This window comes from Lepidochelys kempii, chromosome 5, assembly GCF_965140265.1.
Source record: "Lepidochelys kempii isolate rLepKem1 chromosome 5, rLepKem1.hap2, whole genome shotgun sequence".
Taxonomy (NCBI): Eukaryota; Metazoa; Chordata; order Testudines; family Cheloniidae; genus Lepidochelys; species Lepidochelys kempii.
In genome coordinates, this window is record NC_133260.1 from 84,695,342 (window position 1) to 84,711,095 (window position 15,754).

General features: G+C 39.1%; 2 protein-coding genes across 6 annotated transcripts in view; both read left to right on the forward strand.

Moving 5' to 3' along the window:
- AUH (AU RNA binding methylglutaconyl-CoA hydratase) overlaps positions 1-4,517 on the forward strand; it is a 187,379-nt gene extending 182,862 nt beyond the window's left edge. For all 4 annotated transcript variants that reach the window (XM_073344895.1, XM_073344894.1, XM_073344897.1 and 1 more), the window contains 2 exons: positions 2,094-2,141; positions 3,916-4,517. In XM_073344895.1, coding sequence (XP_073200996.1) covers positions 2,094-2,141; positions 3,916-3,993 — 126 coding nt within the window. In that variant the 3' untranslated portion in view covers positions 3,994-4,517. The remainder of the gene's footprint in view (positions 1-2,093; positions 2,142-3,915) is intronic.
- A 909-nt stretch (positions 4,518-5,426) lies between these two features.
- The window catches only part of LOC140911581 (tubulin polymerization-promoting protein family member 2-like), a 105,895-nt gene continuing 95,567 nt past the window's right edge, over positions 5,427-15,754 (forward strand). The window contains exon 1 of one of the 2 annotated variants that reach the window (XM_073344899.1): positions 5,427-5,764. The gene's annotated coding sequence lies outside the window, so the exon portion shown is untranslated. Of the gene's footprint in view, positions 5,765-15,454; positions 15,479-15,754 lie in introns of those variants that run through there. The other variant, XM_073344900.1, reaches the window with a different exon arrangement.

The window sequence follows — 15,754 nt, forward strand, 5'->3', positions numbered from 1 at the left end:
AGAATGACCTTGTTGACAAACCCCATGTGGTACACAAGGTCCCAGCTTTCAGACACTAGTAGAAAAACTTCTTGCTGATGTAATAGATGGCACTTATGAAAAGGAGATAGCTAAATGAAGAGGAAATAATGGAGGAGGAAAAAAAGCCAGCTGTTCAGGCCACCACACAAAGAAATCTCAGAGGGTCCCAGAGGCAGTCCAAGATCACAATTGGTTTCATCCTTATATGTGGGAGAAATATATTTTCATCAAGACAAATCCTTAAGAGATATAGGTTCCTGGCAGATCAAGCTCCTACAGATCAGTCTCTAGCTAGGTCCTTAAGATGGTCTGCGTGGGTATTCAATCTGTCCGTTATTGGCAGTCTTATTGCACCACCAAAGCTTTTGTTGACCATGTGATTGCTGACTGTGTAATAGCATTTCTTGAGAGAAACACACTTTGTAATTTATTGGACTTCCATCCATATTTATATATATATATCAGTCAATTCATTAAAATAGTTTGTTAAAATTGAAGTATATTTTAAATTGTACAACATTGGAATCATAATAGGTAAAATGCATGGATGTAAATGTATTTATTGTCAAGTTTATATATATATATCAATATATATATAAACTTGACAATAAATATATATATATATCAATGCATATTATTGATACAGCAAATAAAGGACATGTAAAAATGATACAATTTATATAAGTAAAATGTATTAATAAGATTATGTAATAAAATAATGGAAGAAGAAATATTATATCACATCAGGAATATATGTACCTTATCAATGTATTACCATATTTCACAAAAATATGTCTGAGTATATGATTGCTGTTTTTACTCTATGTACTATATATTGAAGTATGAAAAGATCATGAAATTATCCCTTTTTTAAGTGTTGAAATTGCAGTTGGGTCAAACATGTTTTCTCAAAACAATGGGTTGGCTTTATGAGCACTTCTCTGATGCAAATGTAAGATAAAGTTCCATAATAAACATTGACATAAATAGCATCTGGCCTGCTTTTCAGGAGGTATAACTCTTTATACTGTATGGTGGTAACTTCTTCTTAGGTATAATTAGTTTTTCAAATTAAGTATCTCAACTTATTATTTGTATTTCAGTAGTACTCATCATGTTCTAGGTGCTTTCCTTACATACTGAAAGTCTCATCCTGGAAGATAACTGTTTCAAAACTTGTTTGTTAAAACATAATTAATGACTGATTTACATGCAGTCTAGGTTTCTGCCCAGTAATAGCTGAAACAATTAAAATATGCAGCTAATTAATGGGTTTTAGCCAAAGACAATTTGTAGTAAGACAATGCATTGTGCATTCACCTATTATTTCGGACAGTCTATTAAATAGTGATTACATCACAGAATAAGGAAACTGATTACAGAAATACTGACCAACCCATATGTGCCCGCAAGGACCGAGGGGGAGATACCAGCGAAAGGAGGACACTCAGGCCTAAGAATAGTAAACTATGCTTTATTGAAGGAAGGAAGGAAGGAAGGAAGGAAGGAAGGAAGGAAGGAAGAACTTACGCTCCAAACTGCGTGGGGAGCCCCTAGATCGTGCGGAGGGGCTGCCAGGGACTCTGGCCATTCGTGACAGCTGACCAGGCAGGACTCCGCCTAGGGGGAGTCCTCTGCAGCGCTATATTCTCCGTGCTTTTCTTGAGGTTACATGGGGTCAACAGCTGGTTACATTCTTATATGTATGATTTATGCTTATTACATAAACTGACTTGTTTACAGGGAAAATATGCTGAGCTATGCTACAATATCTTTTAGCAGGGTCTGTCCGACAAAGTTCATTGAAACTGCCTGCATCCTCCACTTACATCCAGTCACGTACTCAGTCCACCACTTAGCTCCTCGCCAATCTTCCGCAACCTTGCCCCTACACCATAACCACAGGACAGTGAAGAATTTCTGCATAAAGATACTGTGAAGAGGGACTTTGCTGGACTGCTTTAATGTTTGGGATATAGGAATATAGTATTTGAGTTAGCTGTCAGAGAATAAAGTGTATGCTATGTACAGAAAGTTATTCACTCTTACAATATTTAATTTTTGTTTCCCAGGTCGATTTAGTAACAGGCTTAGCAATTGAAGAAGCCTGTTATGCTCAGGTATGTAACACAATTATGCAAAAAATCCCAAAAAACAAAACAAAACCCCTCAGTTAAAGCCTGCATTGAAAATCATACAGAAATGCAGCTTGAAAATAATTTATATTTTCTCCCAGCAGCATTTTGGATATGAAATTTAACCCTTCCTCTTAGCCATTTCGGTTTTTTTTACATGGAAATCTTAAAGAAGGAAGTGGAGTTCAAGACAAAATCAAGCCCTTTGTATAAAGGGGCTATTTAGGAAGCGGAAGTTGGACGTAGAGCCAAATCTTCAGATGGTGTAAATTGATATATCCTTGTTGACTTCAGTGGAGATATGCTGATATATAATGCCTGAGGATCTGGTCCATAATCTCATCCATAAACTAGAGAGATTCTGCCTTGATGCCTACACAGAAGGAAGAGATTCCCTGCATGTTTTATCCCAACCCCTTAAAAAGAGTAGTAAGTAATTAAGTAAGAGTAGAGTCATTATATTACTTCTGTATTTGGCATTGGTATGACCCCTACTGTAATACTGTGTTCAGTTCTAGTTTCCACACTTCAAGAATGATGTTGAACAATTGGAGGGGGTTCAGATAAGAGCCACAAGAATGATTAAATGATTGGAAAAGATGTCTTACAGTGGAAGATTTTAGGAGCTCAATCTGTTTAGTGTATAAGATTAAGGGGTGACTTGATCCAAGTCTGTAAGTACCTCAGTGGGAACTGAAATTTGATAATAGAGGGCTCTTCAATCTAAGTATAATAAGAACCCGTGGCTAGAAGTTGAAGCTAGACAAATGCAAACTAAAAATATGATGCAGTTGTTTAACAGGAGGGTAATTAATCATTGAAAAAACGTACAGAGTGTTGTGATGGATTCTTCATCACTGGAAATTTTAAAATCAGGATTGGCTGCTTTAGATCAAGTACAGCTATTGAGTTGAAGCAGGAATTTATACTTGGAAGTCCTTTTGCTCTATTATGCAGGAGGTCAGACTATAAAATGTGTGAGTAGAATTGCATGGTTAGAAGTAAGCGTACAGTGCATGGTTAGTTTTTATGTAGTTTTAATTTTATAGGTGTGAGCAGGGTTTCAAACTAAAGAGTAAACTTTTGATGATGACCTAAAGTGATATGAGGCTTGATCATTTAGACAGTAGAACAAGAGCCTGTTTTGTTATCTGGCTACTCTATCTGAGGGATTGTTAATATGCCCATCACTTCAGCATCTTTTTAGTCTCTTCAAACCATTGCCATATCCCCTCCAAAGGTGGTATTTACATGTTACATAAGGAAATACTGCAGGCACTGTAGTTGATCATTCAAGAACTTGTGAGAATTTTAACTCTTCCCCCCCGCCCACCTCTCACCAATAGTTCTGCGTGCATCTACTGTCAGCAGTGTTAAACCGCCTGGGAAAGTATAACTGTGGGTTTAAAATAATTAAGTTTTTTTGGTCTTCTTATTTTATAGCTTTAATGAGCTATAATATTCTTTCAGCACTGAAAGAAGTGTGTTTAATAATTATCCTAAAACGCAGAAGGCCAGATCTTCAACTAGTGTAAGTCAGCATGGCTGAAGTAACTTCTGTGGAGCGATACTGATTTATACCAACTGAAGATCTGGCCCACAGTCTGTAAATCAGTTGTGTGTAGAGTGTTTTCACACTTTTTTGTAATTTCTGTATTACACTTTAGTCTGCAGATTGCGTCCATTAAAGAAAGGTGACAATATACATTATTTTTTAAATTTTGGTATTGATAATACAAAGTTAATCTGTTCTTTGTAGACTATTCCAACAAAAGACAGAATTGAAGGTCTTCTTGCTTTTAAAGAAAAGAGGCCCCCTCGCTACAAGGGAGAATAGGAGAAACTGATGCCTTGAAAATACAAATGAGATAAACATGGCTGGAAGGACCTTTCAGCTGCTCTTTGCCTCAGCGCATGGAATATCACAACCACCAAAGTAAAAGCAAACCCTACCTACATTACAACATCTGGAATGTGTCCAGACGTGCCTGGCCCAATAATATGTATCAAGTCATACTCAGCATTGGTTATGAAGGTTGCTCTGTATATTTGCAAGGTCACAGGTTCATAAGCATTTCTTTTATTTCATATGTATGAAACTAACCATTCCACAATTAAGAAAAAGTAAATTGTTTTAGTAGACAAAGCCTATAAAGTAATATGGAATGTTTGTCTGTTGTACCATTTTATCAAAATAAGTGATTTCTACACACCAAAAATGTGAAATTACACCAAATCTGATTTCTAAATGATTCTGTATATCAACCAAAAATCATAGTTCACTGTCTATTCTAGCTGAATATGTAAATTATTAATAAAGTTGGTGGAAATCAGAAGAATGATTGTTTGAAAGATTATAAACTGTATTTACTTGTCTCATACTGTAATAAGTAAGATAAACTTCATTTTGAGACTACTATTCAGTGGTGTTCTGTGTTACTCTATATTCATGTTCAGCCTTCAGTCACACACGGCTATATGGTAAACCTTGCCTCTCATCCCAGATTCCTCCAAAACATCATCTCACCAACACTGTCTACTAGTGAGTAACTTTTAATTCACTTGTCCCATTTGTTTTGTTTTTTTTATTTCCAGGCTGTATTAAACTTTTTATTGTGGAGCTGTGGTTAAACACATTCTTAAAGCTAGAAAGTTTCCTTATGCCCCAAAATGCTGGATCTTGTGTGTGACCATTTTTCAGGTTCTAATAATACTGTATTAATAAACACCTGCTCTGAATTGAAATGCTCTTTTCCTCTGTTGGAACATAAACCTCTTGACTTCGAAGTGTACTATATGTGTATATGTGCCATGGAAAATGGCCTCTTTAAAATATTCTGTTAACTTTACTGGTAAGAAAATGTGGCTTAGCAATCAGATGTTAACTTACTTATACGGAAAAACCTCCTTTATGTGTGATTTGCATTGTCTTTGTGAAACTTCTGCATGTACTGCTGTTTCTGCAACATTAGCTATGGTCACTCTCCAGAACTATGGTGATATAGCAGCTGATCAACATGAAATGACAAGAACTCATTAAAATTCATATCTAGCCATATCTTTACATGTAAATTGATTATATCTGGTGGACCACGCACTTTGCTGAGTGATAAACTTGCTGAGTTGACCATTTCATGCATGATAATTTGCAAATAAAGCACTGGTGTGTGTTTTGATAGTCATATAAAGCCTTTGAGGTCATTTTCTCCTATTTTCAAAATGCTAAAATGTCATTTTCATTTTTACTGAGTAGGAAATAATTATGTTAATGGGAGAAAAAATATTAAGGCTATGCTGAATGGTTTGTGTCTCATAACTATGATATACGGTCTGGTTATTGAGCTTCCTTTAGTTTTCTAACAAGCACTGATTAAATAACTTCAGTACATGTATAGGAAAACATTTTATTGACTTGAAATACAATAGCAGAAAAAATAGTCTGCTCAACCCAGTGGAAATTCTTGACTTAGGCTAGGAGGTTTGATTTAAGTAAAATATTTTGCTGTCATAATAGTTACAACATTCCTTTTTCTCAGGGAAAAATGTGGCCATGCTGTGGCATTTTGAGGTCCTTCTCTTGAAGTCAGCAGTTTGAATAATATTGCAAAGTGAGTATAAGATGGAGACTTTTTTCCAAAGTTCTTGTAAGTCATGATCCTGGAATAGTTTTGAGGGAAAACTCTTCAGCAAAAGATATATGCGAGACCTCTGTGTATGTATAAATTGTAAGTGAAATAACATCATGATGACTTCATCTTGATTAATTAATGTCAATATTAGAATTCTGCTTCCTGAATTGGGGTACTGGGGAAAAAAATTCTCTCACTAAATCTGACCTCTGCTCATTATACCTGCTATCTGTCACTCCTTCAAACACTGGGGCTCAGCCATGTCAGTTTCTGGCAGAATTCTGTTTTCCATTACATACACTCTGTCTCTCCTTTTTTAGCTGCAGTATAAGTGCCTTATATGCTCTCTTTAGCTTTCCTGAAAGATTGTTCTGTGGCAGGGGTGTGGGGCATAAGCATCTTTTATCCCCTCTCTTAACAAACTCATATTTATAATACTTCAGAAGCAGGTTTGCGCTTGGGTGGCTAGCTTGAGTCTCCACCATAGCTGCAATGTTCACACAGCTATTTTTAGCATGTTAGTTCCAATCCTACTAGCATGAATCTGTCTGCCTGGGCTGGGAGGCCTGCTCCCAGCTGCAGTGTGGACATACCCTAGTTTGCTGCTGATCTTACTAGATAATCATAATGGTCCATTCTAGCCTTAAAATCCATGAATGAATTAATCTTAAAGCACTGACTTTTCTCAATTACTATTATACTAACATATTTTGTAAATAACCCTTATTGACTCTCTGGGTAAAAATTTCAAAAGTGTCTAAATGACTTACCGTATATACTCGATTATAAGCCAGTTCGTTTATAAGCTGACCCCCCTCCCCAAGATGGATAAGTAAAAATGATAAAAACCGTATGACCCTTTCATAAGCCAACCCTATATTTCAGCGGTTGGCAAACTTCGGCTCCCGGCCCGTCAGGGTAAGCCGCTGGCGAGTCGGGACATTTTGTTTACCTGGAGCACCTGCAGGCATGGAGCCCCTCAGTTCCCAGTGGCCACGGTTTGCCATTCCCAGCCAATGGGAGCTGCGGGAAGTGGTGCCACTTCCCACAGCTCCCATTGGCTGGGAACAGCAAACAGCGGCCACAGGGAACTGAGGGGCTCCGTGCCTGCAGATGCTCCAGGTAAACAAAACGACAATGTATTAGATATTCAATTCAATGATTTCATAAAGTTTTTTAAATCATCAAATTTTGGTGTTGACCTGTTAATAAGCTGACCCCCGCTCTTTGATGCGTCACGTTTTTACCACAAATATTTGGCTTATGAACGACTATATACGGTAAGTCACTCTGTCGCTTGACAATTTTTTCCCCACTGTCAAAATGTTTCAGACTCTGTTGAGGTTATTGAGCTAGTTAAAGATCACTTTGAATGTGTTGGTTTATGGAACATTTCGGTTTGGTCTGTGTTTCTGTCAAATCAGTAAAAAGTCAGTCAGTCTGCAAGCAATGATATTTGTTCATAGTTCTGCTCCATGATTCTTACTGTAGCTGTCCAGCAGCTCTCTTAACCAACTGCATTCAAAATAATAAGCACTAGTATACATCATGCACAGCCACTTCTTATTTTTGTTTGTAAGATGTTTCTTTGCTGTACACTCACCCATGATCAGATTTATTGTGCTTTCATTTCTTTCTTTTGGGCCAAAAGCCTGAATCTCTCAAGCATTACAACTAATAACACCATCAACAAGACACAGATGTACACCATATAATGGGAATGATGCAGTTACTATGGGGGAGGAGTGATGATATGTTTGTTCCAAGGTGTGCTTGTCATACATACTTTTACCAATAATTTTTAAAAGAGACAGCTACCCCTAAACAATCAGAAGAGATAGAATAATAAGCAGATAAACCAAATGAGAGGTATGTTTAGCTAAACAGTAACGAAAAGGAAAAAGTCATGAGTCTCCTCCATGCATGCTCTCTTAAAGGACTCATTTTTCCTCCTGTACATTTTACTATTTTTTGGTTTTATTTCATGGGACATGTATTCTCTTCTACATGCACAGGTACCATGGTGATGGATATGATATGAGAACCTGAATAGATTAGTTTAATCACCATGAACACAAAACTTTAAATAAGTGTTAATAGGACAGTTTTAACAAGTTCATAAAAATGGTTTGTGTATTTTCTACAGAAAGACTGAATCTGAAACTATCATTTTATTTTATATATTATAGCTTCAAATCACATTCAGTTTCAGCTTCTGAATAGAATTCAATGTAGTTTTTGTTAATCTTACAGAATTCATTATGCATACATACAAATTGTTTGGCCTGTCAGACTGGAGCAGTTCCTTTCAATACCCTGAACTTGACTGCAGTTTGTGTTGTAATAAGTTTCTGTTGGGTTTCCACGTAAAGCACTCAAATGAAAAACCTTTGACTTGGTAAAAAATTCCCTGTGCAAGTTTGTGTTTTGAATGTTATAAGTTTCATTGCTTTTGTGTGTGTGCACAAAAGACTTCAAAGTCCTGATTAGTGATTCCAACTCTGTTTATCATTTCTAAAGCGTGTGTTAATTAGTAAAACGTTTATAACATCATATTTGTGTTAAAGAAATGAGTACATTCCAGCTTTCACACTCCATAATACAATCACTTTCAAAAGAACGTGAACAAGTTTTGTTTTATATTTAAAGAACTTACACTGCAAACTGGTGTGAAACAAAAAATTATCGTTCCTTTATTTCAGCTATCTCTAATTGATTTAACATTTTCCTTTAAACATAAGGGACTTTGTGATATCATCTTTGGCTCAAATTTTCATAACATATTTAAAAAAATCAAATGCCAGTGGTACAAGTTCTGCAAAAAACTATTTCTGGATCTTCTGCATAGTATATCTCAGGAAGACAAAGTTTAATATTTAAATAGTATGGGAAAAGTTTGCTGTGCTTTATTACAGCTGAATATAAATAAACATATGCAAGTGCTCTTGTAGATAGAGTGTTGTTCTGCATCCCTTACTCATGTGATGAGTTCTTGCTCCAAGGAGTAGTTCCACTGGCTTCCTAAAATTGAACACTTGTCAAACTATTTCTGTAAATTGGTATAATTCATTGTAAAAACTGCAAGATTGGAGCTACTTTTGGCCCAATCCTTAGTCATGTTGGATAGCACTTAAAAGAACAGCCCCATTGACTCTGATGGAATTATTCACAGTAGCAAGTACTGTTCCCAGTAGTGTCTGCAGTATCAGAATCTTTAATAAGGTAGGGGCTGTGTTTCGTGTTACACAATGTTGTTACTTGTATTTTCCAGGTATGTAAGAATTGCAAGTCCATCATTCTAAAAAGTAGAAATGCTAGGAAAGTAGGAATTTTTTAAAACGTTCTGTGGAACCAGTGTCCTATAGCTGTTATTTACTCACAATAGGGCTCTAAATCGAATCTGATTAGCTGAGTTACCATGCTAATTGTCAGAGCTATAGGCAGAGTCTAGAGTAGATGAGGGAGGGAATTTCCTTGCACCTAAGTCTGGCCCTCATATACTGCTGGCCCCCGAAATAGCCAGAACCAGGCCATCTTAGCCCCCCCACCCTGAACTGTCTGTGTGCTGCACCTCTTAGAGTCGCAGCATACAGTTGCACCTGACGTGTCATAGGTTCCGGGGGCTAGATTCACAATGGTACTTAGGCCACTAACTGCCTCTTTAGGTGACACTGACATTCTCAAAACCTCTACTCAGCTGCCACCTAACCCCATAGATGGCTCTGTTTCCACTGATTGGCTTGTGCACAGTCACCTAAGTCCTGATGCCACCCCACAGCTAACAAGCAGCTTGGAGCCATAGTGCAAGCCCAAGTGCCTGTGGCCCCAAAGTGGGATTCTCAAACTTGGCATTCTCACACCTATCTTGCCTGTGGGGCCTGATCCCATAGGTGTTCGCTGAGTAGAATACCCAATAGCCTGGTAGGTAAGGCGCTCATCTGGCATGTGGGAGACCTAGGTTCACTTCCCTGCTTCAAATCAGGCAGAGCTAGGAATTGAATCTGGAATTTCCACCCCGCAAATGAGTGCTCTGACCAGAGAGGTATTGGCTATAATGGAGTGGGGATATCTCTCTCTTTGTGTCTGGTTTGCCGCAAGAAACCTTCCCATAGAGTTAGGCACGTGCCTAACTCCAGGGGAAGGTTCATATCTGAGGATACCGAACAGAGACAGTCTCCTTCCTCCAGCCCATCAGTTTGACACCTGAATACCTGTGAGGCTGCAACCCCTATGCCCTGCCTCTTTCCTCTGGCTAGCTTAGACTGCTCTCACTCAGCCTGCTGACTTTTAAAAATGTCTGTCTTAGGTGCCTAACTCTCCCCATACAATGCATGGGGCGTCTGGGTGCCTAACTTATGGCTCAGAATTTCACTGGGTAACAGGGCACCTAAGTACCTTTGTGAATCCAGTGCCTTCCACTCCACAATACAGATGTGAGATGAGCATTAGTGCTAGTTATGAGGTCCACATTTTTATTTTTATTTTATTTTATTTTTTATTTTAATCAATGAACTATAAATAAATAATAAATTTAATTAAATAAGTAAAAATGAAAAGTTCCCCAATGGCTGATGTCATGGGAGCATGGAACACAAAGAGCAACTTGTATGAAACCTTTGGTCTTGCTTTCCTGGCACAACTTCATCTCCAGCCCAGTGGAAGGAGCAGTAGAAACCCAGTAGCACATATGTCTTGCAAGCCGGAGTGGAGAAGTGGATCTAAGCAGAAGTTTCAAATAACCCATTTATTTTTGGGGTTATACAAAGTTTCTAGCTCCTACACTTTTAATACACTTCTACAGACCCCCTTTTAATATTTTCACTAGATACCAGTCTGTGTGCCTGAATTTAGAATGCTTTGTAATTTTGGAGTTTCTTACATCTTAGAAATGTTAATTTAGCTTCAAAACAACTCTGCCACAGGTAAGATATATCAAAAAGCAATTCCCTGATCACTGAAATGCAGTCAGCTCTGGGATGGAACATGCACTGCTGGAAGGTGTTCAAATACTATGGTGATGATCACAGCATAAGAACCTGAATAGAATAGAATAGGAGCTATTTAACACATATTAATGCCTACAGACTGGAAGTGCTGATCTGGTCTCCCTAGTTACACCAGCTGCCAACCAGAGGCATCGACTTTATGATTTGCTGGGGGGGTGCTCGACCCCCGCTGTGCCCCAAGCTCTGCCCCCACTCCAACCCCCCCGAGCCCCCGCCCCGCCACTTCCCCAGAGCGCCCCCCACCCCTACTCTTTCCCCTTCCCCCCAGCACCACCTCCATGCCATTGATCACTGGTAGTCGGGAGGAGCTGGGGGTGGTGGTGGAGGGGAAGGAGCTGATCAGCATAGCCTGCTGGTGGGCAGGAGGCACTGGAGGTGGGGGGGATGGCTGATTGGGGGGGCTGCCAGTGGAGGCTGAGCACCCACTATTTTTTTTCCATGGGTGCTCCAGCCCTGGAGTCAGCGTCTCCGCTGCCAACAGTCCTAAAGGGCCAAAACAGGAGCTGGGGATCAGTGAGGTGCAAGGAAGCCTCAACCATACACCGCCTATACTGGGGGCAGGAAATTGCATAGGGAGATTCCATGCTGTGCTAACACAATCTAAGGATAGCTCTTTGCTAGGGTGATCATTTGGAGATGGTTATTCCAGCACCATAGCCAGATTTCACCAGCAGTGAAGCACAAAGCAGTTGCAGCATACCTGAGGATCTGGATCATTTTGTGTAATGCGTACTTGTATCTATGATATATATGTATATATGCACACTATATCTGCTACGCTTAGGTTTAAGATTGCTCATTGAAGCTTATAAAGCATTGTTTCCATAGCTAATTAAAACTGTACCTCCACAGATATGTGTATTCCGGGTAACAAAAACATCTTGTACTACACAAGCTTTTTTTTATTTCTTGTAATTACAGCATATTTGTTTAGAGTGTTTCACAAGTGTTCTTTTGTGTAATACTGGTAGGGGAGATTAAGTAATAGATTCTTACTAAATTATTGCTCAAGAACATCAAATGTTACTGTGATGTATTGAGATTTGAGGTAGCATTCATACATTTGGCTGTTTTGTTCCTACAACCTTTATGCTTTTCTGGATCACAAAGCAAAGTGGCATGTGTTTTCTCTAACGTAAATGCCAGTAACCACTTGAATTGAGTGTATGATTCCAGTTTAACGGGGTGGTGTTCATAATGGACAACAGTAATATATCCAAGCCAACTTGGCCATATTTATACTCCACTCTGTGCCAGAAACCAGGAACTTCAAAGCTTCTTCCTTTCAGAACTCCAAAGGAATAGAAGTTTGTGTTTCTTCATATCATCAAACTTAATTATTGGCAATAAATGACTGCTGGCAAGAGCGACTCATCACATGGCTCCATTTCTGTTTTAGAAAAGGTCAGCATATGGCACAAACACTTTGCTGTATTATGCAGCCTTGTACTCTGATCACATAACACATGCTTCGGAAACATTATGCAATGTTATACTCCCTGATTAATGACTGCTTGCACAAGAAGTTTTTCATTACCCTGAATGCTAGTGTCCTGGGAATGATTAACTTTGTGACATAACTCTCATCACATAAATATGGAAGACTCAAACATAGCCTCAAAATAATATGTTTCAGGAATAACTGAACTCTTTGCTTAATATTGTGTACTGTACATGATTAACTACTGCTTTAAAGCTTCAGAGTGGACTAGAGAAGCCTGTTTGGGGAAACTGAAAACACGATTTATTTTTAGGGGTTAAAGTTTCACCCAAGATTAATTTTTGCACACAGCAGCATCTCATTCACAGTGTTTTTCTTTTGCTTGTGTAAGTTTGAATTTCCTGAGAAAATCTTGGCCAACTCTTTCCAGTGTTCAGCAAATGAGCTAAGCTGCCCGTATTAGCTCTGTGAAGCCCCATTTAAATCATTGCAGCTAAACAGATATAAATGAGGTCAGCATTTGGTCCAGTGTGTGCCTAATTCAGCTCTCAGTTATAGCAGGGTAAACCTATAATAGCCCCACTGAAGATGCTGAAGTTGCTCTGTATTTATTCTGCTATGAGAGAACACTGGTCCTAAATGAAGCAACTCTGGTGTTAATTCATGGGTTCTACTCCCCTACATAAGATTATAGTTCACAAATACATACAAATAAAAAGAACATGTTCTGAGTCTAGAGGCAATATGCTGAGGTAACTTTTTTACTCAGGCAAACATCCAGAGTTGCAGGGGGAAGGGGGTAAAAAAAAATTCAGAGGGAGGGATAGCTCAGTGGTTTGAGCGTTGGCCTGCTAAACCCAAGGTTGTGCGTTCAATCTTTGAAGGAGCCATTTAGGAATCTGGGGCAAAAATTGGGGATTGGTCCTGCTTTGAGCAGGGGGTTGAACTAGCTGACCTCCTGAGGTCCCTTCCAGCCCTGATATTCTATGATTCAGAGTATAGACTCAGTTTTTACTCAGCAAGGCATTGAGGATTTGGCCACAAATTAGTTGATTCTTCCTAAATATTACATCATTACAAATATTACATAAAATATTACATTATTTTATTCCTGAAATTTTCATAGCTAAAACTGATCACTTTAAAAAAAATCTCCATAATTTCTCAGTCCCCTTCTCTCACCATTTCCCTATCAATGTGATATTTCTAAGCAGCTATATAGGCAGGGCATTGTTTTCTACTCTGTTAATGGCAATACTAATTAGGTCTCCTAAATGATACTCCATGCTTTTCCTGCTGTTTTCATTACCAAGCAGAGGCTGTGAATGTTTAATCCTTGAATGACCATGGCTTTCCATTCCCTTTTTCTATAGGTCAAAAACTTATACAAATAAATATTTTGTCCCTTTCCCACTTTCCCTCAAACCTGAAGATCCATCCAAAATACCTTATTTTCTACACCTGGTATTGATTGCTATGTGTTCAGACTATTTCATAGCTTTGTTAAGGAAAAAAGTTGTTTTGCGTGCTTAGAAATTCAGCCCACATCATCAACTTGCTCTTTGAATTTCTTTGAAATGCTGTATTTTCCATCACAAGGAGAGCACTGTTTATTATAATCCCTTTATTCAGTCATATTAAATGCCAGCCTGAAAATTGTCTGCTCTTGACACTCTCAGTTATGTGACAGGTATCAGAGGGGTAGCCATGTTAGTCTGTATCCACAAAAACAACGAGGAGTCCGGTGGCACCTTAAAGACTAATAGATTTATTTGGGCATAAGCTTTCGTGGGTAAAAACCCACTTCTTCAGATGCATGGAGACTCCTTGATCTGAAGAAGTGGGTTTTTTACCCACAAAAGCTTATGCCCAAATAAATCTGTTAGTCTTTAAGGTGCCATCGGACTCCTCATTGTTTCAGTTATGTGAGTAATCCTTACTCTTGCAAATAGTCCAGTTACATTAAATAGAACTGCATGCATGAGTAAGGGCTCTAGGACTAATATTCTACTAGGAGGGATGGTTTAGGAATATTACCATATTACCACTTGTGTTCTATTCCTTAGAATATAATCTTAACTGAAAGCAAATAAAGAAGTTAAACATTGACTTTTTGCGTGTGTTCTCTAATATGTGCCTTTTCCTGCATTCCAATTACTACAAGCAGTAGCAAATGCTCAAGAAAGCAGACTCTGACTAAGCATTAGCTACCAGCATGGTCTCATTATAGCTAAGGGCCCTTGTTCTCCCTGAGCCTACGTGCAGAGCCAGCTAGTTTTTCAGCTGTGATGACGAAATGCCATGCATTTCTTCCTGGAATAGTACGCAGATAAGATGCCAATTATGCTGAGGTTTCAGATGAACTCCACTAAGGATTTCAAAACAGTGTGTCACAAGTCTATCAGGTTTCTTTAGCAACCAATTCATTTTAGACACTTTTAAGATAAAAAAGGAAGAAATGTTAGTTTATTTATCCTTGGGATTTCACTGTTTAAATCCTTGCAGGAAATTACTATGGAGAGTCAATTTATACATAGCCTACATGTACTAATTTTTTTTAAAAAAGATCAAAACAGATTTGTTCACATCATGAAGTCCATATTATTTAAAATCCATGGATGATGAAGGAAATCTTATGGCTCTGATGTGCCATTATAAAGGTCCAATTGTGCAAGTTGCTGATCAACTCCCGTGCGTAGCTGAGTGCCCTGAACACCCACTAAGTTCAACAGAGGGTGAAGGCATTCTACCTGATTCTTGCAGTTTGGTTCAGGCTACAAGTACCTGTGCAGAATCCCGCTGATTTCAGTGGAACCCCATGTGGGTGTAAGGTTCTGCCTGTGAGGATCAGATTGCAGAATCGGGATCTCATTCTGTGATCCCATGTAATTAACAAAATCGGAAGCATCACATTTAAATAACAAAAGCTTATAATATAGAGTAAGAGGAGGGGAGAGTACTATTACTGCATGATATATTGTTTCAAAGAGAAGCACTGCAATTAGTAATGATGTTTTACATAATTTGGGGGTAGGGGATTTATTACCTGGAATAATCTATATCAGAGGTTCTCAAACTGTGGTCTGTGGGAGCTCCATTCAGGTGGTCCACGGATATTTCCCTCTAAGGTGCGTGCCTGGGTGGCTGCAAACGAGATAATGAAGGGCCACCCACCTAATTAGTGGAACCATGCAGGTGTGGCTCCACTAATTAGTTGCCTGGACCTGGAGAAGATGCACATGTAAGGTGAGGTGCTGGCCTTGGGGGGAATAGGGGGTAGGTGGGAGCAGGCAGTGGGGTGAGAAGAGGGGGTGGGGGGAATTTGGAATGTGCAGGGCTGCAGCGGCCAGAGAAAGGCGACTTTCCTCAGTTCCAGGGCTGCGGCTGCCAGGGAGAGATGGGCCTCCTTCCCAGCCTCAACTCTGTGGCGAGGGAGAGACCCCCCTCCTTCCCAGCCCCAGCTCCGGGGCTGCTGCGGTGGGGGAGAGAGGGACAGACCCCCTCCATCCCAGCCCCAGCTTG